Source organism: Lissotriton vulgaris, chromosome 8, assembly GCF_964263255.1.
Source record: "Lissotriton vulgaris chromosome 8, aLisVul1.2, whole genome shotgun sequence".
NCBI lineage: Eukaryota > Metazoa > Chordata > Amphibia > Caudata > Salamandridae > Lissotriton > Lissotriton vulgaris.
The window spans coordinates 1,281,596,743-1,281,623,464 of NC_141696.1; the positions used below are offsets into that span (position 1 = coordinate 1,281,596,743).

The 26,722-nt window shown below is 42.8% G+C and overlaps 1 protein-coding gene across 1 annotated transcript in view; it reads left to right on the plus strand.

Annotated features, from left to right (window-relative positions):
- The window catches only part of EEF1AKMT1 (EEF1A lysine methyltransferase 1), a 56,124-nt gene that overhangs the window by 25,032 nt on the left and 4,370 nt on the right, over positions 1 to 26,722 (plus strand). The window contains exon 4 of the mRNA XM_086935209.1: positions 11,410 to 11,690. Within this exon, the coding sequence (XP_086791335.1) occupies positions 11,410 to 11,690 (281 nt within the window). The remainder of the gene's footprint in view (positions 1 to 11,409; positions 11,691 to 26,722) is intronic.

The window sequence follows — 26,722 nt, forward strand, 5'->3', positions numbered from 1 at the left end:
GGATATTTACCCACGCTTTTCTGCCTCTCCCAGTTCTTCCATTCATGGAACAAAAGCTTCAGCAAATATCCCTCACTCTCATCCTGGTGGCTCCCACCTGGGCCAGACAGCCATGGTTCACCACCCTTCTCGAAATGTCTATAGTGCCCCACGAGAAGCTCCCCATCCGGCCATACTTTCTCATGCAGGCACAGGGAACAGTCAGGCATCGGAACCTCAGGCATCTGAATCTTGCGCTGTGGCTCCTGAGGTCCTAGAGTTTGGCTTCCTCAACCTTCTTCCAGAGTGCATGGCCATCCTAAAGGAGGCAAGCAGACCTACAACACTGGCATGCTGTGCAGTCAAATGAAAGAGGCTTTTGCACTACTCTTTCCAGGCACATCTATCTTCTCATGACAGCAGCCCAAGACATTGTCTGTTATTTGTGTATCTTGCAGAAGTCAGGTCTTGTTCATACAGCCCTTAGACTTCACCCATATGCAGTTGCTGCTTATCTTCAGAATAGGGAGTGCTCTTCACTTTTCAAGGTTCCAGTCATTAAGGCCTTCATGGAAGGATGTAAGAGTCCTTCCCCCAAGGTTACCACCTGCCCCAGTGAAGGAACTACTTTACTGCCCTTTTCAGTTTCTCTCCTGGAAAGTGGCCTTCCTATTAACCATCATCTCCCTCAGGCATGTGAGTGAGCTTCGAGCTCTAACTCTGCAGGAACTTTCTTTCAGGTTCATAACAATTGGGTAGTTCTTGGGACAAATCCCAAATTCCTCCCTAAGGTGGTCTCTTCCTTTTACCTCTGTCATACAATGGTAGACCTCATTCAATGTAACAAGGACATTTGAAATGTGTGCAAATTTATTTCGAGAATTTCACTGAGGATTTTGAGGCATTACAATTTGTTAAATAATGTAGAATGTATGCGCAACCTGCTTTGAGGTAGTTTAACCCATACTGCGCTGGTATGCTTGGCTCTATGGTTGTATGCAATTGTGCTAATCTCAGGAAGGTGTGTAATCTATTTTACTAAACTAGGGAGAGCTTCCCATAGTGCCTTGTAAAATATCAGTGGCAAAATCATACCTGTCATCCTCTTGACTAAAAAATTGCAGGTCATGTGAAGTCTTTGAGCAGGTAATTCGGTTAAGGTGAATAGAGTAGAAACTCTTTTTTTGGAGGGTGTTCAAGGTTTAACATGCATTGGTAAATGCATTAGGTTTCTCCTATGTGATTAAAAATAAGCTGTTTTTTGTTGTAAGTTGTAGCTTGTTGAGTAGTTGTACAATATGTTACAGAAAGTCCAATGAGTTGAGGGAGCGCCTCAATAGTTCACAAATGTATCACTGGTTCAACGATGTTGATTCCCAAAGTTTCTTTGTTCATATAGTCCACAAAAAATGGCGACAGATTGTTCACATAGTCCCAAACTTTACTTTTTGTGAATCCAAAATATGTATTAAACAGCCGACGCGTTTTGTCCAATACAGGACATCATCGGGGCTGTTGAAATCAAAACACAAATAAAAAAAGATGCAGGTTACACCTCCATTTTGCACAAATTATGTAACATTCACTTCCTATACATATTCAGCAATTATTACAACATGAACATAGTAACACCATAATTACTAGAAAAATGCATTTACTCTGCACACCTGCCTAGTTAACAATCTCAGTCATCCTATGTTATCAGGATGATATGTCTCCACTGGATCCATACTCCAAACCCCCCACCCAGAACTCAACTCAAGTTTAATACATATGATGAGCCTACCTCTCAGTATTAATTATTCGTGGAAGTAGACTTCATCCCAACAGCGTATATCCATGCATTTATTCAGCAAAATCAGTACCACATCAAAAATCTGTAATCATAATACACAAATTTAGTACAACACATTCTTGAGAAAAATAGTGGTAAGTCCCTACTCTACACCAATCCTAATTTCTGCAACATTTGTTATCGATTATTACTTCATATTTCAAATGCTGCATGCCCACGTGCCATCTACACCGACCCCCATCTTGACCTCAGGCATGCCTAAAAAATTTGCCTGCACTCATCTTAACGAATGTATTACCCCTCAACTTCAATCTTGATCCCACAATGTACTCTCACCTGTATTCCTAACTCAAATGGAATTCATGCCTCAACTTCCCCTTACTTGTCCTCTTTCCAGTTTTGACCGCTGAAATACAAAATAGTTTTTGGTTCAACAGTCTATTAAATCATACAAAGATTTGTATTACCTATGCATATTCGCAATTTTCTAACTAAGTCAATTAGTGCTTACCACTATGTAAATATCCTCCAGTTTAAATTATTTATTTCATCACTCTGTCCTCAAAGATACGAATACACTGAAAACGAAAAATCAAAAAAGGCTTTGAGTCAGAAACTGCTTCATTATTATCAAAGCTCCTAGGAGTGCTCACCCCACTTCACAGACTCTCCTCACCTAGTCCAAATATTTCCAGCAAATCCGATTCTGTAAACATAAGAAAAACCGTCCGTTAATATTCATTGTACACCTTCCCTTCAATACCAAAACCTGTTCCTAACAGCATCTCGATCCTCACCTGTTCGCATATTGTTGATTCGTATTAATGGGAAGTCTTGGCAGGCGACATTGGGCGTTCTTAGAACCAATGTGCATCTGCCTCTCGCATTACGCCCGTATTTAAACCTGCCCTCAACCAATCAGCACTTCCCCATGTTCGCGCCTAAAGTAACAGATGCGGTTCCCTCTTAAGTCCGACCCCGGCATCGTTCCCGTAGACAAGCCTCCCTCTTGTAAGATTCAGAGAGAGTATTTCCTGTTCCTCCTGCAAACCAATCAGAGCGGTTCTCACCTGGGCCCGGATTACGTCATTCATGATCTTTCCGTCATGACGCTAGCCCACCGTGCGTTCTGGAGAAAGTATTTCCTGTCTCTCAACCCACCAATCAGAATACACAAAATCACCTCAAGTATGTTTACACCAAACTGTGACAAGTTCCCTTTCTAGTCCGCCCATTACAAATGCCCGACTAAAAGCTACGTGCCTCTCCCCCAGGCTCTTCACGTCAACCAATACCTATTATTAGCGTCACGCTCCGTGGTCCACCTATTAAAAGTATCCGTATCTCAAAGAATCTGTGACCTTCGTATTTTCTTATGCCACTTCGGCATTCTGCTTCTTTATACCACCAACGTAAAGTACACATTGCCATCTCTACGTGAACCATAACCCTCATACTAATAGTGAATATTTGCGACCGCGCCCCTCATCCAGGTACGAGTCAATTCAAGAGTCCTACCGAATAACCCATATCGTGGCGTATTGCTACGCTACATCTGTTACTCATCCGGGACACTTCCTAAGTGAATGCATGACTTAAACATCAAAATGCAGATCCCCGTTTGTTCAAAAAATTCTCCACGGGGACCAACATTAATCTTCTCTAGTTCACAACTACCCTGTTCCATTCTTGTCAAGCAAATCTAGTCCTTTAGATTACTCCAACTAAAGCACTATGATAACAATACCCTACTGGAAACATTTGTCACATCAAATCCACACACGTGGCTAATTCATAAACCCTACTATGCCTAATACTGTATACTCAAAAACCATATAATTTGCCTAACATAACTGCGCATTAACAAGACCCCTGGTCATTTGAGAATCGATATATCAAAAAAGTCTCAAACCAGGTTAAACACTGTTGTACTGAATTTATAACAAATTCCCCAACTTATACCTCATCTACACCAATCAATTATAGAGGTCCATTCTATAAACTAACACCTCCCTTTTCAAAACATCTGCTATCTTCACCCCTAGCAAAAAACAAATCCTGACTCTTTCCGTACGCCTGCATTCTTCATCACTACCTCGTTCAAAACCTTATTCCTCAGCGAAAGAGACTACCCACACATACTGCACCCCTTACTCCTCACAAAAAATGATGTAGCTCATTCTCTGTATTAAGACCAACTTGTACTGTCCTACAACGACTGATCCACCTCGATTCCTGCTGTCTTAATCGCATCACCCAATCTCCTCCCCTTTAAAGGGGCAACACCTTCTGTACGCCATGGAACCATATCCTAGTCTTCAAGTAATGATTAGCCTTGATATGCTGAAAGATAGGTGATCTCTCGTCTTGATTCAGAATTGATCGTGCGTGCTCCTGTATCCTCAATTTCAACTTCCTCTTGGTGCTACCGATATATACTTTGTTACATTCACAAACGATAGCATAAACCATGCCCTCACTGTTACAGTTTATAAACTCCTTAATCACATGAACTTGGTCTGTGTTGTAACGGAATTCCTTGGTTTTCTTAATCCCCAACTTGCACACATTACACGAGCCACAAGTATAAAAACCTAAAGGAGGTTTAGGTAGCCAATCTGTATTCCTCACAGCCATTGGCTCTAGATAATTACTGGTAATCATTTGTTTTACTGTAGGACTCCTCCTGAAAATTACTTCAGGCCGTTCCCCTAACAATGACGTAAGCGTTGGGACGCCTTTTAGGATATTTCAATTCTTGTTTAATGCTTTGTATATGTCACCTTTCTGAATACAAAACTTGGTCACGAAAGCTAAATGTCCTTTAGACTCTTTCTTCTTCTCCTTCTGGGTCAGTGTTAATTTCCTGTCTAAATTACAAATTCTCCTTCTTGCCCTGCTAACATCTGTCTCATTGTAACCTCTCTGCACTATCCTGTTATGTAAGTTATCCAGTTCCACATGAAAATCACTATCTTTACCACAATTACGCCGAATCCTCACCATCTCACCGTAAGGGATGCCTCTAATCACTGCTCTAGCATGGTGACTATCTGCTCTTAAGATAGTTAGTAGCAGTGGGCTTCCTATACCATCTGCACAAAATTTTATCATTTTCAACAAACAGTCCAACATCCAAAAACCCAATGCGCGACTGATTATGTTCTAATGTCAGGGCCACATTGAAATTGTTGTGATTCAAATAGGTGAAGTATTCATGTAAGTCACTAAGTGACCCCCTCCATATCATAAGGATGTCATCAATAAATCTTGTCCAAAACAAGATGTTGTCGCTCCACTTATTAGCCCCTCTGCTCCAGGCATGCTCCCTCTCAAACCATCCCATAAAAAGGTTGGCGTAAGAGGGAGCAAACCTGGAGCCCATCGCAGTGCCTCTAATCTGATGATAACACGAGTCCTCAAATAGCAAGTAATTGTTAGCTAGGATCATTCCAGCCATTTCAACCTACATATTAGAGTGCTCTCTTAAACTCACATTCCTGCTGCCCCAAAAAATGTTAAAAGCCACCATGCCCTTATCCGCATGTATGCAGGTATACAACCCCACCACATCCATGGTGACCAGGGTGTACCCTTCCTCCCATGTAACGTCCTCGAGTTTGTTGAGGACGTCCATAGTGTCCCTAATATACGAGGGAAGATTCATCACCAGAAGTTTTAAAAAAGTCTGCAAGTTAGCTGCACTTGTGACTGTCTCCTTTGTAGTAAAATATAGCAATATTAGGTGTTTAGTGGGGTCCCTAGACCTTTTGGCCCCAGTGCCACTGCGCCTGCTGCACCATTGAAATAGAGTCCCTTTTAACTGCAAGGTAAGTGCAATTGTGATTGCCTGTTTAGTAGTGAAATAAAGCAGTTTTATGTGTTTAGAAGAGTTCTGACAATTTATTGGTCCGGCGCCACTGCACCTACTGCAGCATTCAAATCGTGACCCTAGTGCCTGGATGATAATTGCACCTGTGACTGCCTGTTTAGTTGTAAAATATAGCAATAATCGGTATTTAGTGGGGTGCCTGGAGTTTTTGGTCCCGGTTGCACTGCAGCAGCTACACTATTGAAATCATGACCCTAGCACTTGCTATATAACTGCACTTGTGAGTGCCTGTTTAGTTGTAAAATATAGCAATATTAGGTGTTCAGAAGAGTTCTGATAACATTTGGGCCCTGTGCCACTGCACCTGCTGCACTATTTAAATCAAGCCCCTTTCAACTGTAAGGTAACTGTGATTGTGACTTCCTGTATAGTAGTAAAATGTAGCAATATTAGGTGTTTAGAGGAGTTCTGACAACGTTTGGGCCCGGTGCCACTGCACCATTCAAATATTGAACCTGTCAACTGCAAGGTAACTGCGCTTGTAGTTGCCTGTTTAAGAATAAAATATAGCAATATTAGGTATTTAGTTGGGTGCCTGGAGATTTTGGTCCCAGTGCTGCTGCACCATTCAAATAATGACCCTGTTGCCTGCAAGATAACTGCACTTGTGACTGCCTGTTTATGTTATGTTATGTTATGTTATGTTAAATGTATTTATATAGCGCGTGGTTACCCCAGCAACGGGGCGTCCCAGCGCTAGCAAACGGACCAACAGTAGGGCAAGGCAGGCACATAATAGAAAGGGAAGAAAGTGATAGTAGCAAAATATAGCAATATTTGGTGTTTAGTGGAAGTATGAAAACTTTTGGGCCTGGTGCCACTGCGCCTGCTGCACCATTTAAATCAAGCCCCTTTCAGCTGCAAGATAACTGTGATTGTGACTGCCTGTATAGTAGTAAAATATAGCAATTTTCGATGTTTAGAGGAGTTCTGACAACTTTTGTCCCCGGTGCCACTACACCTGCTGCACCATTCAAATCATAATCCTATTGTCTGCAAGGTAAGTGTACTTGTGACTGCCTGTTTAGCAGTAGAATATAGCACAGCTGTTGTGTAGTAACTTTATTTTTAACATGCAATTTTTATTACAACATTTAGAATTTGATCATAATGACCAAATAGATTAAGTTGAAAAAATCAATCCGATAATGCCCACAAATTGCAAAGAAAGGTACTGAGGCATGAATAGGAAATGCCACAAACGTTCGAAGGCTAAAGCATTGGCTTTAGACAAGTAATTAATAAAAAAGCAAGCGTTTCAGCATACTTTTAGAAGCTGTCTGCCTTTTCCGCGGGAAGAGATATTATCTTGACAGTGAATAGGGCTTAAACAGTCTGAACAGCATTAGTAGAAGTATCGTAAATACATGCAGCCAAGAGAAGTTAACCAAAAAAAAAGTTCCACATAGAAGCAAATGAACACAGTAATTCGACGATGGGAACTGATAAGAGCTCCTATTTAAGATATATTACATACAAGAGATCTCACAAGAACAGTGCAAGCGCTCTGCAGGTGAAACCTAAAAAGGGGAGGACCCCATTAACCTCTACTGAAGCGTTTTGTTTGTTAGGTGGTTGAATCCCGTTAAAAAGAGGGTAACATCCACCAAATATGTGTGACTTAACAGGTATGCTATGGGTCCTGTATGTGGTCAAGTATTCTGACCAGTATCACTTGATTGGTGAGTTAAAAAATAAATGGGCCCAAGTATATAAGTTGAATTACTTCAAGTCTCTAAACCCTATAGGACGCTTTCACAAAGACTGCATGATGTAATCAGTGATGTCATTTAACATGGCTGGCAGAGCACCTTCAAGCCCACTTCCAAGGTTCCAGGACTGGGGTGGCACCACTTGGGAGGGCAGGGCTCGCAGTTGGCAGAGTCTGGGTGCTAGGTTCAAGATTGTTGGAAGCTGTTCTGTCCCTGTGGATTCTGAATAGGAGGCCAGGCTTTGGGAATCACCCTGGTCGTGATTAGTTATTAGCAGTGTGTAGTTTTTCAGTTTGCGCCGTTTTCTCTCTTTTTTTTTTTTTACTCAATCTTTAAAGGACTGCCTGAGTAAAGGCATTATTCTTTGGCAAATGGCATCTGAGATCAATATTGTCTTTGCCGTTTTTTCCAGTCAAGCAGGTAGGCATTTGTCTGTGCCGCACCTGCATGTGGAGAGGCTGCCACACATGGGTGCTGCTCAAGAAATTGCCCTCCTGAAATCCAAGACGCATGCTGAAACTCAGATTGGAAACTAACACTCAGAGAGCAACTGCCCGATTGGAAAAATCTGCTTTGACAATATCGATCACAAATGCCAGAAGCCATGTAACACCTGCTTATTGATGTATGGGTATTTACCATATTTGATGTGTAATATGATATTGCAATTATGACTCAGTGCTTTCAATTTAATAAAATGCCAGATGCCGAAGACTGATGCCTTTACTCAGATCTGCCTTTACACGGATCGAAGATGCCACGGTGTTGAGCTTACTCGTTTCTCGTATTAACACTGGGATGTTGATGGCATAAATGGCACGTTTTGAATATTGGATATTAAAGAAAATAAGATTTATGGTGGACAAACTTTGGAATACAGATACACCCAAATTTAAGGATTGTGTTCACCTAATATCCGGGACGGAAGTACAACCGGAATTAAGGACTGAATGAACGACCTATATGACAGGGAAGACAGCCCTGAGGAAGTTGTGGGGCTCACCCCATCACAACGAAACACGTGTTGGCTCTAAAGCTAAAGGCTAAAAAGAATGTGTCTTCTTTTTTCTCCTTTATTGATGGTTCTAGAAGCGTTTCCCTATTTTGATTTCTTACTCTTGTCTGAGATTTCGGTAAAAGGTTTTCTGGGTAACCTCTAATATAAGTTTATTAGCAAGATCTTCGGCTTGATTTTAAAATCCCCTATTTTACTACAATTTCTGCTCAATCTCAGAAATTGCCTGTAGGGTAGACTGTCTCTTAATGTTCTTGTATGAAAGCTGTCAGATTTTAATACATTGTTTTTATCTGTGGGATTCTGACATGTCAGTTTGCAGGCCTTCTGAAACAGAGAAACCCTTGACATAAAAGAAAGTGAGATAATCTTTGCCCATTGTGGAAGTGAACTTCAGAAATGTACTTTGGGTGTTTAACAAAGGGAAGAATAGGAGGATGGATTCTTCATCACCTTCTCACATGAGAAGGATGTAATCTGTATTCCTTCTCTAGGTATTGATATTCTTCCAGACGGGATTGGTGGGATTAAAAATGAAATCTATCTCAAAATTATGTACATAAAGCCCTGCTATACTGGAGGCAAAGTTATTCCCCATTGAGGTACCATGCACCAACTGGAAAAGTGTACCTCCAAATTCAAAGACGTTTCTCGTTAGAACAAGTCTTGCACATTCCAAAATTAAATGGTGTGGTGTTCTGTATGTCCAGGTTTTGTGAGATGTCACTTCTTCGAGTGCCTGTAGTGTTTCTTCCTGATGTTGGCTTGTATTCAGATCCTCTATATCGAAACACACCAACAGATTACTCTTTTGGTCGAATTCAGTTTCCTTCGGCATTATTAGAAGATCGTTAGTATGTTTGATGTATGTTGGTATTAGTTGGACGAAGGGTCTAAGAAACATATCACAGAATTTTGACAGAGGTTCCAGGACTGAGCCTATGCCTGATACTATCCCCAAGTCCTGAATTTAGAGTGCCTCCCTCAAAATACGTCTGGTATGGAATTAAATGATGATTTACTATATAGGTACATCAAGTCCAGTGGCTCTTCCTGTGTATACCCATTGTATTGCAAACTGATCAACGTGGAAACATTTTTTATCGAATAGCTATACCTAAAGGTGCTCGAATCCCTGGCAATCCAAGTTGAACGCATGAAGGTGACATTAGTGATAAATGTCTGTTCTCTAGCTTGGGTATCTGCAGCTATGGTGCAAACTATCCTTCACTTTTCAGAAAGGAAGTATGAATTCTCCTGTTTGTTTTTTATTAAGAAAAGAAAATATTTGTGATGCCAAGGGTATTATTGGAGAGCCTCTTATTGCGTTTAAAGGTATTGTTTATTGCAGTTGCATCTTCTGCCAAATGGCCAAGAAATACACATTATTTTGATAAATTGACTGTATTTTTATTTTCTGTGTAAGCTACTTTTTTCCAATTGCTTGGTTTCTGAACTTTTGAGTTCTGTTTTTCTCTACAAATTTTTCTAAGTTCATTGTTTTTGCCCCTTACAAATGTTGCAAGGCTTTCCGGTTTTATTTCGCCTTCACATATTTGTGTATCACATTGGTAGAGAATTTGTTTTATATCAAACCCAAGAAAGTCAAACATGACTCACGAAGTTCCTGTCGCTCTACAGTTAGATTTGTAATCCGGGCCTGAGGTACAACTCACTGATTGCAAAATACTGGTTACAAATTGCAAGCAGTTTTGAATTTTACAAACAAACCGATGTACTAACAGGTCGGTTTGCAAAAATCCCATTTGGAGTGGGTCACAATGAACTTGATTGAACTCATGAATATTATTGAGTTAGGATGCAAATTGCGACTTACTCAGATCGTATACCATCACTGGAAGGGTGACCTGCTGGGGTCAGCAGACCACCATGTTGGTGTTCGCACTTAAATAAACAAAACTTGTTAAAAAAATGTTTCCTTTATCCTTCAAAGAAAAGGGACTGAATAAAAAAGATTTTTTTTTTAATAACTTTGTTTTAGGTTTGGCAGTGGTGTCTTAGACCACTGCCTCCGTCCCAGCAAATGTGGGCTTTTTTTGTACTCACAAAGCGGAAGCGGTCCCTACAGGCTCCATCCTCTTTTTGAATGGCTGCCCACCTCAGCAGTCCATAAGTTTGTGTTTTGCAACCAGATTATGGTTGCAGAACATTGCTACATCACATACCAATTCACAATTTGGAAGGGACACATTTCAGAAGAAAGCGCGCCAACGAATAAATGTAAAACAAAAGGAGAATGTAGCAAATCCTTTTAGTGCAGGTTTTAATGTAGTGAGTTCAAGAGCTTTCTGCATGAGTTTTACACCATCAAGATTACTTGGGAGGATTCCTTGCTGGAGCATTGATCCAATCGAACACAAGCTGTTTTCTCCAGATCATAAACATTTCCTGCAGGCGGCTTTGTTGAGCCTCATGGATCCCCCAGTGTACAGAGACAATGGTCGCTCAAGGTGACCAGTTAGTATGTTGAAAGCCATCCAACATACCCCTTTCGAACTGTCAGCAGCTGAGGCACAGCATTATTTGCACAGGTTGTGTGGCCTATTTCGATAGTGGCAGCTTCTGATATCCAACTTGGCCTGCTTCACCATACAGGACTGAAGATCCCGCAGGAGGACTTTTATTGCCCGCTGGCCACTTCACGCAGAGGACTGATCTTTGCTGTCCTTTCATGTGTGACCTTATGTCTCTGGTTCAGTTTAAAACCATCTGGAGATGTGGAGGTGGCAATGTGACAAACATGAAAGTACTGAAAAATAAACTGTTATCACGGTGCTCCTGCAAGTATTTAAATGATTAGCAATGGCTGGGTAATGCATCACACTTTGCAGTAAAATTGTTGACAGCTTACATCTATTTCACTCTGATGCATCTTTCTGTTTAAGATACTCACACAAGAGAGGCGTTTTTAAAAGCAGGTAACTTCTTTGACATCCTTTTGCAACAGCTTTAACATTCATTAACATTTTGTTAAATCACTGCTTTATGTTTTTAGGATAGCTTGCCTAAGTGCTCCAAGTGTTTTCCAGAAATTGAAGGACTTAAACCGTGAAGACTATTCTGCCTGTTTACTGGAGTATGATAGACGGTTTTCTGTCTATGGTGACGACTTTGTCTTCTATGATTACAATCACCCATTGGATTTACCGAAGAACATAGGAGCAAACAGTTTTGACATTGTAGTAGCAGATCCACCCTACCTTTCAAACGAGTGCCTTGGAAAAACCGCCCAGACAATCAAGCATCTGACAAAGGGAAAGATACTGCTGTGTACAGGTATAACATGATCCTTTCTTTACACGAATGAAAGCAGGCTGGTACTGCAAGCAAAAATGCTAGAAGCTTGATTTTACTAAATGCATCACTAAAGGTTGCATCAGAATGCGTGTATATAAAGATTTACTATGTTCATAACTGATAATGCATTGTTTTAGACCATTGGCATCATTGTTTACTGTGAGGCAGGAGATGCCAAGGAATAACTGGAGATTTTGTTTTATTTAGATAATTCTTTTGATTAAATTATTTCCAAACAGACAGTTGACCCTGTACTTGCAGTGGAGGTGATGCATTGCAACTGATAATCCACTCACTACACTAAGCGCACTCCTCCAGACTTGTTACTACAGTTTAACTCCCGAATAAAGGTGCCAGTTTGAGCTTTAACCATGCAAACATTTATTTTTGCTTTAATGATTTCTAATACTGGATAAAAAACGAAGTGGGTGGATGTCAGTCCTTTGTAATATGACAATGTCGTTAATCGTTATTCGGGACTTTTTTTGTTGCATCATTAGATCTAAAACCTGGTCCATAATGTGCTTTGTATACCTGCTTGCTTTTAGCATCAGTTTTAGATGTCATTTCATTAGGTCCATTCATTTATAGATGTATGTACTATAAATGTAAATTAATCGCAACCTTGGATATATGCCATATAAATGGTCGTAATATCCTTGTGTACTTTCATTGCAGTTCTTGCACGGCTGAATGCCTCATTCACATAGAAGCCCCCTTCCTGTTGGGGACAAACAAAGCCAACCGTGTCACAGGGCTCTGCTTCATTGTCTACAAAGTGATGCACGTCAGCCAACACTCATACCTATGGGACAAAATATCTATTTTTGGAGGCTCAAAACTCTCAGAATTTAAGACCACCACAATAATAAAGAATTTCAAAGTAAAAAAAATACTCAGCCAAGCTTGTGCTGCCCTAGAATCTGGAATTCCAGCTCCACTTCGGATACCCTTCTTTTTCACATCTTAAGACATAAATGTGTTGACCTGATGGTTCTTAGCTCTATTTAGGCTCTGATCTCTTGCTACTGCTGATGTTGCTTTCATTATCTTGTTTATGTCCATCACGTTTTAATGTGCTCTGCGGTACTTGTATCTTGGCTAGTGCTATGGGGAAAAAAGTAAAGAACAAAGTAATGGCTTGGTAACACGCAGCCATTAATATTAAGCAATACTAATTACTGCATCATTGTGCAACACGAGAACGATCCCCATGCAAAGCATAATCAATGAGTGTACTAGGTGAAATGTACAGCAAGACTCAGAAGACTTATATGAAATAATTCATACGCACTAGTGTGACTACCGTTCTATGCATGTAAACGTCATACAACAGAGTTAAAAATGTGAGCGTTAGAGCTTCAACACTGTCTGAATTAACACAATTCTTTTATGTTGGGAAGTTGCCAGATTTGCCTGTGTTTCACAGGAGCAATTATATTTCTGGTGGTACCTAAACTGAAACTGTTTCCCAGAAGAGCTTTAAACTTGTAGTGTGACTGTTTGAGAAAATATAATGGTAATAGAAAAGCCATGCACTTATCATGTGAGCCTTAAAACTATTCCCCTGATGAAAGACAGATGGATGAAAGGAAGCTGGTGTTCCTCGCAAGTTGATAATGTTAATTTTTTCTGAATTCTGACTAGCTGTTCGCAGTTTAAAGGTTGGTGGGTGCGGCCTTTAATGGCCCAACATCAACCCCAGGGAAAGTGGAACTGCCCAAGAGAAGTTCCAATCTATTGTTCATTGGTCCATGACGCCTGCCATCCACACACTGATCCTCCTCCACATTAACCAAGTACAACATATCCTTGTGCTGATCATCAAATGTCTGAGCTCGGCATTTGATCCAGCACTAGAAGATCAGTAACTTGTATAGAACACAAGCGATGTAAATTTGTGCCTTGAGCCGAATATATGTGTGCTAGCATTGTACAAGCACATCTATCAACGAAAACAGATGACATAAGAGCTGTTTTTGACAACACCAGAGATATTTCTTGGCAACACCCTCCATAAACAGGAAGAGTGTGCTCATGGATCTAAATCAAGGGCAGCCAGTATGAATTGCCTTGAACCTATGCACCTAAAATGGTGGTGCGGTCCTTTGAGGCAAAATGTTAAATGATGTTTGTTTTAAACGTGCTTTTGGTATGCCTGCTTCACATGTTCTTACCCTCTAGCTCACTTAAGTTTAAAAATCATGGATCAGCACACCCATAGCCAGTAAGTGGTAGGATGAACAATATTGGTGACTTATTATATATTGGAATAATTTACCTTCTACCATCTGTAAAATATAGTTTCATATATGTCAGAATCTGATACCATCTAAATCCATAATATAGTCTTGTGTTAGCAAATTACTAAACTGCCCTATCTTGGAACAGTTATCCTTGTTCTGAGCAGTTTTACCGTTCATCCCTTTGCGATATCTCTTTGTCATTAAGTTTGTCTCTTACTGCAATAGTTTTCAGAAATTTGTGGTGGTGGTATAAAAAGAGGCTGAAGGCACAAAGACTGCGCAATTAGCTTTTTGTTTTGAAACTGTGCACACAAAAAGAAAGGGGCATACAGCTCTAACTATAAACAATTAATATGCATTGTAAACTCTTCCCGCGGTCATGAGCTAAGCCACATCTAGCTTGCATTAGACTCTAAGGATAAATCTGAAAAAGAATTGAAAATTGCTGTGCTGTTTCAGTAATCCAAATTATATAGCCAGCATGCGAACTATGCTACGGAATCTGCCGTAAGGAAAAAATCTACGAATATAATAAGTCCCTTCTTAAGTGGCATGTTTTTAGGGAGTTTGGTAATGGTGAGAATTCAGAAAAACGGCCTGAATTTACAAAGCCAACAGACCCTGGTTGCGAGGGCACCCCTGAATGCTTTCTTTGTGCTGAAAATTTTGATTTGAGGTAATTGGAGAATCTTTCGAGCATGGCCGATCTCATACTTGCGCAGCCTATCTGCTGTGATGGAATAATTAAATATTCGTTTTCTAATTTTACTACAAATCTCCTGGTTTGGAGTAAGGGAGATGCTGTCTGAACCTGCGACCTGAGGATATTTGGATTTGACAATTGCAGAGGATTCACCAAGATAAAAAAAAGGTTTTCAGTAACTTCATAAAGCAGCTGGGTAGTGACAAGTTCGTAAAACACAGAGGCGTCGATGAGTGACTATGTAGGAGACTTGAACTGCTAAAAGAGTGACTTTCCTTTGAGTCAAACATCTCGGTTCTCTATAAATTAGGACTGACCGATAAAGACTGACTGATAAGTGTCCCCTAAATCCAGAGGAAGATTATTTCGAGGGTGGAAAGTTTCTTCCATTTTGAAGCGTTTATCAGACAAAAATGTGATGCAGTCTCTCAAATGATGATAGGACTTAATTTTTTGTTGTTGTTTTTGACTTGAAAATTTGAATCAGGCAGGTTCCATTTACTAGAATTGGGGTTATGATTCGATCATGAGGTCCCTGCAACAAGTGTTGAAATCAATACTGAAATGACTCAACTTCCTCTTGGAAGCTTGTTTCATTTAATAATATTGGTTGAAAGCATTGTTCTCTTTGATTGTCAATTTACAACATTTCTGTAGGCTCAACGAGTATTTTACTGAAACGTTTTTAAAGAAGTTAAATTGTTAAGTTTTCCAATTATAAGGCAAATGCAAGGTCGATTGCATTTTCTTTTTTCCATGGAACTATAATTACTCCTTTTCAAAACGAGAAAATCAATCGGGAGTTAGTTGCATGAGCCATTTGACTCTTCCCCCTCAGCTTTGTAATGGTTCTAGTTTTGACTCTAGATACTAAGGGCCAAATGTACGAATATAGATTTTTTGCGATTCCCTAATTGCGAATCACAAGGTTTCGTAATTAGGGAATCGCAAAATGCAATGCATGAAGGCGTATAGTACAACTTTTGAAATTCCTAGGGGGTCGCAAATGACCAACCTCATGAATATTAATGAGGTAGGTCACAATTTGCTACCCCCTAGGAATAGCAACAAGCATTGGCATAGCCAATAGGTCTTGCCTTTGGGACCTTATAAGTGTTTAGCCAGGCAACAGTTAATGTTGTTGCAGTAAGGATATTGTGCTGCATAGCTAAATACTAATAAGGCCCCAAAGGCGAGACCTATTGGCAATGCCAATGCTTGTTTATATATCAGACTGTACTGGTGCTTCAACCTTACTCTTTTTTCAGAAATCCCCATACATTAGATGGTTACAGTGTTAAAGGAATCGATGTAATTTCCCCAAAATCATTTTGCAAATGCTGTAACATTACTAACAGTTTTCTCTAATGTCACCGCAGGAAGTGAAATCACGCCACAAGATGTCATCCGAAACAAAATTTCGAGGAAGCAGAATGATAATAAGCGGTAGTATAAATCGGGTACAAATGACTAAAAGGGGCAAAAGCTAAATTAAAAAGCACTTATGGAAGTTTATTTGAAAGACACCTCTTGACCCTTAGTGGTTTAAAAATGAGATCGCTGGTTAAAACTATTTAAAAGCACAAATATAACAGCAGTTACGCACATAAAAACGCTATGATTAACACGTGAGGCACTTTCCTTAGCAAAAAAGTAAATAAACAATTGTCCTTTATGGTGTCATTTAAGGGCAAAGCAAACAAACAAACATTGTATTTTGTTCTAATCATATTCACAAAGCCGGGTAACTTCCTAGTCTTAGATTCCTGAAACCCGTGTGTTTCTGATATTTTACATCCTGTGCAGAATATTCGTTGTGTGATTAAATCTGGGGGCAGCTCTCACCATACGTAGCCACGACAACGCTACTTGTACGTAGCCATCCATGTTTAGATATGTCTATCGATGGCAGTAAAAGTACACGTCAATATTGTGTTTTTACAAAGATAACACGGGGGAGCTATTCAATGAAGGCAGGAGTGCAAAGTTTCCCTCCAAGTCAAAGAATGATAGCAGGCATGAGTGACAACATGCAGGGAAAAGGAAGTGGTGGAGGGGGGAATCGATCAATCACTGGCAGTGTTGATATGCTCAAGACACGCTGAGTCGGGAGAGTAAAGACATGAAGCTTGAGGCGCAAAGAGATCAGTCATCTGGGGGCACATTTGAAGCCTTGGAAGGAGTCAGGACTGCTGTGCAATGTTACACTTGTATTTTATGTCGAAGCTCTTGTTCACTGGTAGGAATCCAGAAATACAGCCGTGGGATGCTTTCCCATGCATGTGTTACACCCCTGCCTCGGTCATCGTGATAAAAACCATAGAAATATGGGCCTGTTGCACCACAACAGGACGAAACTTCATGTCTTCAGGGTTGAGGTGCCGGGTTTTTAGAGACCCGGTGGTGCCAGGGGACCACACCCGAAGACCTCTGAGTTCTCCCTGTTCTGGACTTTACAGAAACACAGAGTCTTCTAGTTGAAGTCAATGATCGAGTTTATTGGCTGCAACCAAGTAACATGCGTCCTAGAAGTACGACAACACGGGCCGTAAGTTCTCAGGAGACTGTTCGTTTTTACAGAACCAGCCTTTTCCTTATATACATAAATAACAGCTGCAGGCAAGAATTCTTGAGTTTATGATATGGCTATACAAATATTTCTACAATAATACAAAGAGCGAAGTCATGCTGGTCAGCACATATTTTAGATGTCCAGTTGGTGATGGATTACCCCGCCAGATCCAGAACTCCCATCAGATATCGATGAAACACCAATAAGGTCGGGCACCCTCCCATCATAAAACGGGTCATAAACAAGAATCATGGACAGGTGTATGTGTATGGAAAACAGGGTCTGTATGTAGTGGATGGTTTATGACATGTTGTGCCTTGATGATATCTTGCTCGGCCACTGGGCGAGGAGCTGCCCAAACAGGCTTGGCTGGACGCAGTGGAGGCAGCTTCGGCCAGGTCATGGGGAAGTCAGCTATAAAGGACGTGTCCTTTTAGATCAAGCTCGGCTTTAATCAATTGACTTATATGAGGGCAAGTCACAAGATGGATGCCGTTTACAAGATGGAGTCGGAGGGTTCGGGACGGAAACTATGATTTAAGGGTGTTAGCATCACTCAATCGTGACGCAAATGCATAGGGATAATGCCCTAATCATTACCGGTTCGTAGATACCAAATTCGTCATGGTACGACGATATTCTGTGACACGAGTGTTGGACCTCGATATCTGCAGTACCAGACCCTCCTTTTGCCCTCATATTAGGCAATAACTCACGCTAATCTGAGTCCAAATCTGTATTGATGAATTCACGGAGATGCTGCTGTAGCATCATTCTGTTTCTCAATTCGTCCCTTGACACAGGCTTCCTTACACATGAAGTGGCGCAGAGGCCACATATTGCAGGAGCGCACTGTACAAACAGGCAGAACATAAACAGAACGGCTAAGATCATCCCGATGAAGATCAGAGTTTTCCATCCCCAGGCAGAGATCAGTTCCCAGAACCACCCTAGCAGAGACCAGTCTCCCTTTTCCATGTGAAGGGAATCAGATATTTTGTGTAATTTGGAGATGGCCTGGTATACCGTCGGAGCATTATCGGGGATGAAAATGCAGCAACTAGATTGGATCACTCTACATACACCACCACGGTCTGCAAGTATGACATCTAGGGCAACCCGGTTCTGAAGGGTCATAAGTCGATCCGACTGAAGCTCAGCTGTCAAGTTACTAAGGGCACCGGCCGTTTCAGTCACGGCGGATTCAACTATTCTCGTCAATTGTCGAATGTTCCTGCGGTTCACCATGGGCCCCCAGAATGGCAGAAAACCCTTTGCGAAGTCTCCAAATTCTTGACCCGCAGTGTCGTCTTGACTCACGACACCCCTAACTATCCTTGTCCGATGGTAATCTGCCCCGGCCGTGTAGGTGGGTGGCCGCAGAAACGAGATGAAACATGTGCCCGAGAAGTCAGGGGGCAACCATGTGTAGGCTTTGTCATGGCAGACGAAATAGGTGCCTTTAGCCGCCAAGAATGGAGGGGAAGTCCGGGAGGCAAACACATACGTCTCTGTGCATATGCTCTTCCCCAACTGCGCTTTGGGATCCCTGCCAATACCTTGCAGACATAAGTGACCTCGGTGGGGTACTATCCAGACTGGGGAGGATTTCTTTGACCGCTGGCTCTCACTTAGGGAAATCCCATACTTGGTGATGTTCCACCTGCTGTATGGGGTAAACTCATCTTTGGGAGTTGCTCTAACCGTGTCAATATCTCTACTCATATTTCGGATCCCTGCCACTAGTGCCTTATTGTTGGAGTTCTCCCCTCGAACGTATGGTTCAAGGGAATACAGGAACATGGTCTGAAAAGCCCACAGAGAACCGAAGTAACTAAAGGGTAGGACAAAGTAAGGGATGCCCTTATCTGTAGTGTGTGGCATGAGTCCGCATATCCAACAGTTCGATGTGTTCATTATAGACTGGTGCTGGTGTAGGAGCTGGATAAAGGAGTTAATAACGAATTCTAGTCTTCTGGCAGACTCGTGTTCAGGTAGAGGGTGAAAGGAGTGTGTGGGAACAGTGGGAGGAGGTGCGAGCTGTGTGTTGTGTATGAATGGAACTCGAAAAATGGACAGAGCATAGCCAGTTAAAAACATTATTATACTACACAACATTAAGATGCTTAACACTAGAGTTCGTCTTCTTGCCATTACAGTACATATTTTCTTTTCAAAGGTCATGTGTCTAGCAGGTCTCTCAACCCCTGGAAACTCCATCCTCTGGTTGCTGCCCGCGGTGGGAGGTTGCTTCTGCCAAGATGTGCGCTCTGTCCAGTCCGGGGTAATTCCCTCAGACTGACCAGAACTGTTGACCTAGGCGTCCCCGGCTGCACTCCTCAGACTTCAACCGCGGCCCTAGCAGCAGAACCGGATGGCGGTTCGAAAATCAAAAATGAGCTAGTTCCCTGGGAGAGAGAGCTGTGAAATCAAAAATAGTTCATGGGAAAAGGGGGGGGGAAATCGCACAAATTCGATTATGTCAGTTCCTTGGTTTTGACCTCAGGTTATATCGTTCCTTTCCAGGCACGGTGTGATCTTCAAACAATGTTTCAGGTTCTGTAGTGTCCAACTGCATCGACGGAGGCACAGATCCTTGCAAAATACAATCACTCTCTTTGTCGGTACCAGTTCCTTTTAATCGTGCATCGCTGAAGGGGACAAAACGAGGTGTAAACTCAGTTTCGGAGTCAGCGACTCCTTGCCGGACCCATCGGTCATATGGAAGGGGAAGCGGGACCCTTTTGCAGTGGGCGCCGTGCACCCAGTGTTTCTTTCCGAGGACACGTACTGCACAGCGGGTGGACAGTAAAACCTGGAAAGGTCCGGTCCAGCGAGGCTCCTCGTTCTTGGCTCGTCTGAAATTCCGAATCAGGATCCAGGAGCCGGGTTCGATGGCGTGGCCTGGATCGTCAGACGCCGGTGGAGAGGAGCTGTGGACCTGTTGATGTAAAGCATGCAGTTTAGTTGTCAGTTCGTGCAAATAATCAAACAGTGCAGGGTATTCTATGTCACTGAGCTTCCTGGGTCTCGGTACTCCCCATATATTTGCTGGGCGCCCGAACACGATCTCGTGCGGGCTAAGTCCTAATCTGGAATGGACAATCATCCTGGTAGACAGGAGTGCTAAAGGCAGGGCGTCTGGCCACTTGAGACCTGTGCTAGCTTGGATCTTGGCCAGTTTCAATTTTAACGTGCCATTATAGCACTCTACCAATCCTGCCGATTGGGGATGATTTGCAGCATGGAACTTTTGGTGGATGCCTAGACACTCACACACTCTCTTCATCACTCGTCCCACGAATTCACTTCCGTTATCACTCCAGACAATTCTAGGCATGCCAAATCTAGGGGAAAATTCCTTGACAAGGGCTTTGGCAGTTGACAATGCAGTGTTGTTCTTGAGGGGGTACGCTTCTACCCACCTGGAGAAGGCGCAAACGACAACAAGGACATATTTCAGGTTATTGCACCTCTCCATGTGAATGAAATCGAGTTGGAAGACCTCGAACGGGTACGTTGGAGGGGCAAAATGACCAGCTGGGGTTGGGGTTCCCCTACCGGGATTGTGCTTCAAACACACCATACAATTTCTGACCAGATTCTCTGCACATTTTGGGATGCCACTATTTTGCCATACTGGGGCCAACAGCTTACATATTCCTTTCACACTGATGTGTGCCATTCCATGGGCCATCGTTACCACTGCGAGCACATAGGCGTTAGGTAACAACCATCGCTGATGTTCTGACAGTTCGACCCAACAACCATTCGCGTCTAACCTACCCTTGCTTTCTCTCCATTCATTCACCTCTTTCTCAGTAGCGTCAGCTTGTATAGATTTCACGCTTTCGGTGGTGTCCTCACACATACCCACATCAGGGGTCCATCTAGCAGGACCTACAACATACATCCGACTCATTGTGTTCCTTGCAGTCTCTTTCGCGACCTCATCGGCAAATGCATTCCATCGGCCAACATCGTCTCGGATTTTCCTATGCGCACTACACTTCACAATCGCAACCTGTAGGGGCAAGGTCAGTGACTCAAGAAGGTCGTGTACTAGCTGGCCATGTTGGATTCTCGCACCGTGTGACATCAGGAACCCACGTTCACGCCACAATCTTCCAAAACTGTGGGCTACGCCAAAGGCGTACTGACTATCAGTGTACACATTCACTCGTTTTCCTTTCGCCAACACGCATGCTCTTGTGAGTGCGACTAATTCTGCTGCTTGTGCAGAATTCTGGGGGATGCGAGCTGTCTCTACAATCGTGTGTAATGTTGTCACGGCATATGCTGCAGTCGTATCACCATTTGGCAACTTGAAACATGAACCATCAACCCATAAATTATCATTACATTCAGGGAAAGGAGTGTCCTGCAAGTCTACTCTCCCTTTTGTCTCTTCCTCTGTCCTAAAGCAGCAATCATGTTTGTCGACCTCTTCTGTCTCTGCTGGTGGAATGGGTAGTAACGTAGCAGGGTTGAGTGTATCACACCTCTTTATGTGAATGTGGCTTGCTAATAGGGTCAATTCATAGCTGGACAGTCGAGCACTAGTTAGATGCTGTGTTTTCGTCCTGTTTAGTAGGATATCTACTGCATGTGGGACCATAACGGTCAGAGTATTATTCATGACTAACCCAGCCGACAGTCGAATACAGACAGCCGCTGCGGCAGTGGCCCTCAAGCAACTTGGTAATGCCTTAGCTACAGGATCTAGAGTCGCGGAGAAATATGCACATGGGCGTTGTTTGTCCCCAAAGTGCTGTGTCAAGACTGATAATACGCAACCTTCCTTCTCATGGACGTATAATGTAAAAGGCTTGCTGTAGTCGGGGTTGCCCAACACAGGAGCCGAACATAATGCCTCACGCAACTCATGGAAACTCGCCTGACAATCTTCAGACCAAGGCAAAGGATTGGGTGTGTCTTTGCACATTGATGCCAGCAAGGGCTTGGCCAACAGTGAGAAATTCGGTATCCATTGTCTACAGTATGATGTAATGCCCAAGAAGGCACGCACTTCTCTTTGTGTCCTTGGGACACTCAGTTCTGCAATTGCCTGTATCCTTTCTGGGGTCAGTCTCCTTCCCTCCTTCGATAAGATGTGACCTAAGTAGGTTACTTCTTGTCGGCAAAATTGTAATTTGGAAAGCGAGACCTTGTGCTTCATGTCACATAAATGACGCAACAAGGACAACGTGGCTTGCTTGCAAATCTCTTCAGTATCTGCAGCGATCAGTAAATCGTCTACATACTGAATCAGAGTCGCGCCACCAGGTAGAACAATCGTATCTAGTTGTGTTTTCAGAGCCTGACTGAATATTGATGGACTCTCACAATAGCCCTGAGGAGCGCGTCTGAAGCGGAAGCTTCGTCCTCCTAAATTGAAGCCAAAAATATCTCTGCTCTCCTCGGCAATCGGGATGCTGAAGAAGGCATTCTTCAGGTCGATCACTGAAAACCAATTGGCTGAGGCTGGAACCATTGTCAATAAGGCGGTAATGTCGGGGACGACTGGAAACTGCGGTACAACGATCTTATTCACTTCCCTTAGATCGATCACAAATCGGTACACAGGGGGCTGTGAAGGATCGGTACGCTTTAAGACAGGCAAAACAGGACTGTTACAAATGTTGCCTGTAGTCTCTTCGATGACATCTTTCGCAATCAGATCGTGGACTATCTCTAGCAAGGCCTTTTCACATTCTTTTGACATTCTGTATTGGGGAATACGTGGCAACCTGACATTAGCTTTCAATGTTATGACATACGGTGTTATCTCCAAACGACCTACATCATTTGAACCATTCGCCCAAAGTACATCTGGAAGAGATGATAACTCAGTCGTAATTCTTTCCTTTGACAAATACATCGGGGAAATCACTTTCTTACCAAGGGTGAGTTGTACTCCCGAAGGAGAACAATACAAAGTCGCATGTAATCTCTTCAATAAATCCAAACCTAACACATTTTCGCCACAACCTGTTGTAAGAATGAGGGGTGCTTCTAATTCGCATGGGCCAACAGAAAGGGGCATAGGACTGGAGATCGGGTTTCTAACAGGGGCGCCAGAAAAACCTACTGAAACATTCATTTCGCCGGACAAAGGTGCGCCAGGAAGTTTTGAGTGCATAATAGAACTTTTTGTAGCACCAGTATCCAGCAGAAATGGCTCCGACACTCCGGATGTAATCACCTCGACATAAGGTCCATTCTGATCTACTGGAACTGAAACAACTCCCTCTCTTTGTCCATGGCTGTCCTAGCAATTATTACCCTCATTCTCATTTTCTGCGTAATAGTCATCTGCATAGTACTGGGCTGACCTGGAAGATGCGTTATTCTGTTGGTCAAAGCTATTCATAGAATTCTGAGGCGGAAAAGAAATGGTATTCTGGGAGAAATTTCCACGACCCCTGCCTCTAGGAGCCTGTTGAACACCTCTACCTCTTGTGCCGGAGACACAGTTTAAACGTCGTGCAAGAGCTTGGCAATTACTTTTGAAATGACCCTCTTCTTTGCAATATGCACATTGATTCGGGCCATATGGAGAACGCTGGTGGGAAAATTCGTTTCCTTGCGCGTTTCTCGAATATTGCTGTGGTTGCTGATAATTGGGCTGACTAGGAGTGCGAGGCGGATAGGCTTGTTGGAGAAGGACTTTCGTTTTTAGTTCTTTAGTCTTCTTGTCTGATTTATCTAGCTCGTCTTTACGTCTATTTTCATAGTACTGGGCTGTGGCTAGAATCTGCGCTGACGTGGAAACAGCCCAAGCACTCTCTGAATCTTTCAATTTATTGCACAATTCAGGAAGCAGATTATGTACAAATTTGTCTACAAACAATCTTTGGCCACCCTCGGTAGCCATGTCCTGACCACTATGATCAGTGAAAGTCTCCTCAAACCTCGTGAAAAAGTCAGACACATTTTCGTCTTTCTTTTGCTTGCACGCAGATAGCTTGTCCCAATTTACACGTAATTCAGGCATCAACGTTTTCATGTACGCGATAATCCTACCAGGAAGATCTGCTATTAAAGGCTCGGGTTTAGAACCACCTACTTGTCTAGCATCAGTAGCAGTGATATTAGCCCATGGTCACCTAGTTCTTGATCATGATCTACATGACTAATTTTACTCCATAAAGGATGCGGAACAACATTCCCAAACAACATGTCTATATCTGCTAAATTCATTATACATGAGCTGGCAGTCTGTGATAATTCCTTGTAATATCCTGCTGGGTTTTTACGGGGATCAGGTAGTGTCTGTTTGAGTGCTAAAACTTCGGATCTTTTCCAGGGGACATGTACCCATACGCGCTGGAAATGCGGTGGAACAGGCGGTTGCGCGTTTGCATCGCCTTCCCTCCATTCCGGAGGAACCTCTCTCATGGGGTACTGTCGCGCCTTTTTCCTACCAGACACATCATCCTCATCAAACGATCTGGAGCTGTTTCCCTTACTCCTATAAGATAACAACAGATCCATTGCTTTCTCAACATCTGCGCCTATAATCATGCCTTCGTAAAATTTGAATCGCATGCGGGCTAGTTCCTGCATTCTGCGTTTTGGGTCATTGTCTTGTAAATCTTCCCAGAGGTACACACACATTTCCTCGAATACGTATCTTTGAGTGGATGGATCCCACTGACGGAAGACTTCCATAACAGACTGAACATCATATCTTACAGTATCAGTAACCCATTTGCGTGCTAACTCATTCAGTACTTCTCTTTCCTCGTAGTCGGGTAGTTGACTACGCAACTGTCTACGTTCTGGTTTAGGGGTCGTTCTAGGCGACCCAAAGAAGGGCGAGAATAGACCAGTGACAGTACTTGTCACTCTCTGTCTGACAGAAGGAGAAGCTTGCGGTGAGGCAGATGCGCCAGAAAAGACAGGCTGATGTAAAGAGGAAGTCGAGGCAACAGCAGAGGAAGTTGAGGCAGTAGCAGACGTAGTATCGTAGTGAATAGTTGGATCAGTAGGCAAAGTTGTAGAAGTAGAAGGAGTATGTAGCAAAGGCGGCGGCCCTTGAGAAGGCTGCGCCGGAGAAGTAGGAACCAGCGGAAGAGGAGCTGGTGCCTGTGCAAGAGCTGCTTTTCGTGCGCCAGGGCGCGGTATAACAATACGTCTCGGGGGTCCAACAATACTCGATGTATATGGGGGTGGTGAGTTCAATAAATGGGACATTAATGGATCTTTCTCGGGTGTTCCCTTTGAGTCTTGTCCCCCATGTGGTAACATCGGGTAGCATTTATCTATTGCTAGTTTCTTGCTTCTGAGCATTTGTTCACTTTCCTGCTCTTCCTCATTATCCCTGTATGCGATGGCAGCTTGTACCATCGACATGCCTCTTTTATTCTTCTTTGCTAATTTTATTTCTTTCTGTTTGGCTTCTTTGCGCCATAAGCGAAAAGAGTCAAACATCGCCGGCCGGGCTTTCTTCTTGAACAATTTGACCTCGAGGTTATCTAATATTTCCGAGTCAAAACTACCATATTGGGGCCATTTTAAAACACCATCCTTGCGGGTGTATTTTATCCATACCTCATTATACGTGATAGGACCTACTCCATGCTTTATATATAACTCATATGTTGGAGTTCCAATCGGAGGAACCGGACACGAATCCTCTAATCGGGAGTCCTTACTACAACCAAGACAAAACAAGTTTCCAAGTCTGCTGAGACCAGGCATCTTCGCTCACTAGTCTAGCTTCAAACTTCAAGGGATTATCTAATTATGATATTGTCGTGAATACACGAACCCCTCGGTTTTGGTGCTTGCAAGAACCAATACAAACCGTATCTCTGGGATACCAAAACTAAGAACCAAACTAAGAACTGGGAGACGCTCCACTTATACTTAACTGAATATTGAAGATCGGTGACGTCACTAGAAGACTCGTCTATCGTTTCACTCTACCAAGGATCACTGGGTCCAAAACAGGGCAATAGTCAGGGCAGCAGTCCTTCGTAGCCGTCGGGACGCGGGGAACCTCGCAGCAAAGACCTTCGGAACCACGCCGACATGCAGGGGTCGCTGAAGTGGCTGGCCGTCCTCCGGAATTTTCACACGAAGCTCCTCGCGAACATCTGGCTTGGACCGTCACCGCCTGATATCGCCTCGAGTTGGGCGCCAACTGAGGTGCCGGGTTTTTAGAGACCCGGTGGTGCCAGGGGACCACACCCGAAGACCTCTGAGTTCTCCCTGTTCTGGACTTTACAGAAACACAGAGTCTTCTAGTTGAAGTCAATGATCGAGTTTATTGGCTGCAACCAAGTAACATGCGTCCTAGAAGTACGACAACACGGGCCGTAAGTTCTCAGGAGACTGTTCGTTTTTACAGAACCAGCCTTTTCCTTATATACATAAATAACAGCTGGCTGCAGGCAAGAATTCTTGAGTTTATGATATGGCTATACAAATATTTCTACAATAATACAAAGAGCGAAGTCATGCTGGTCAGCACATATTTTAG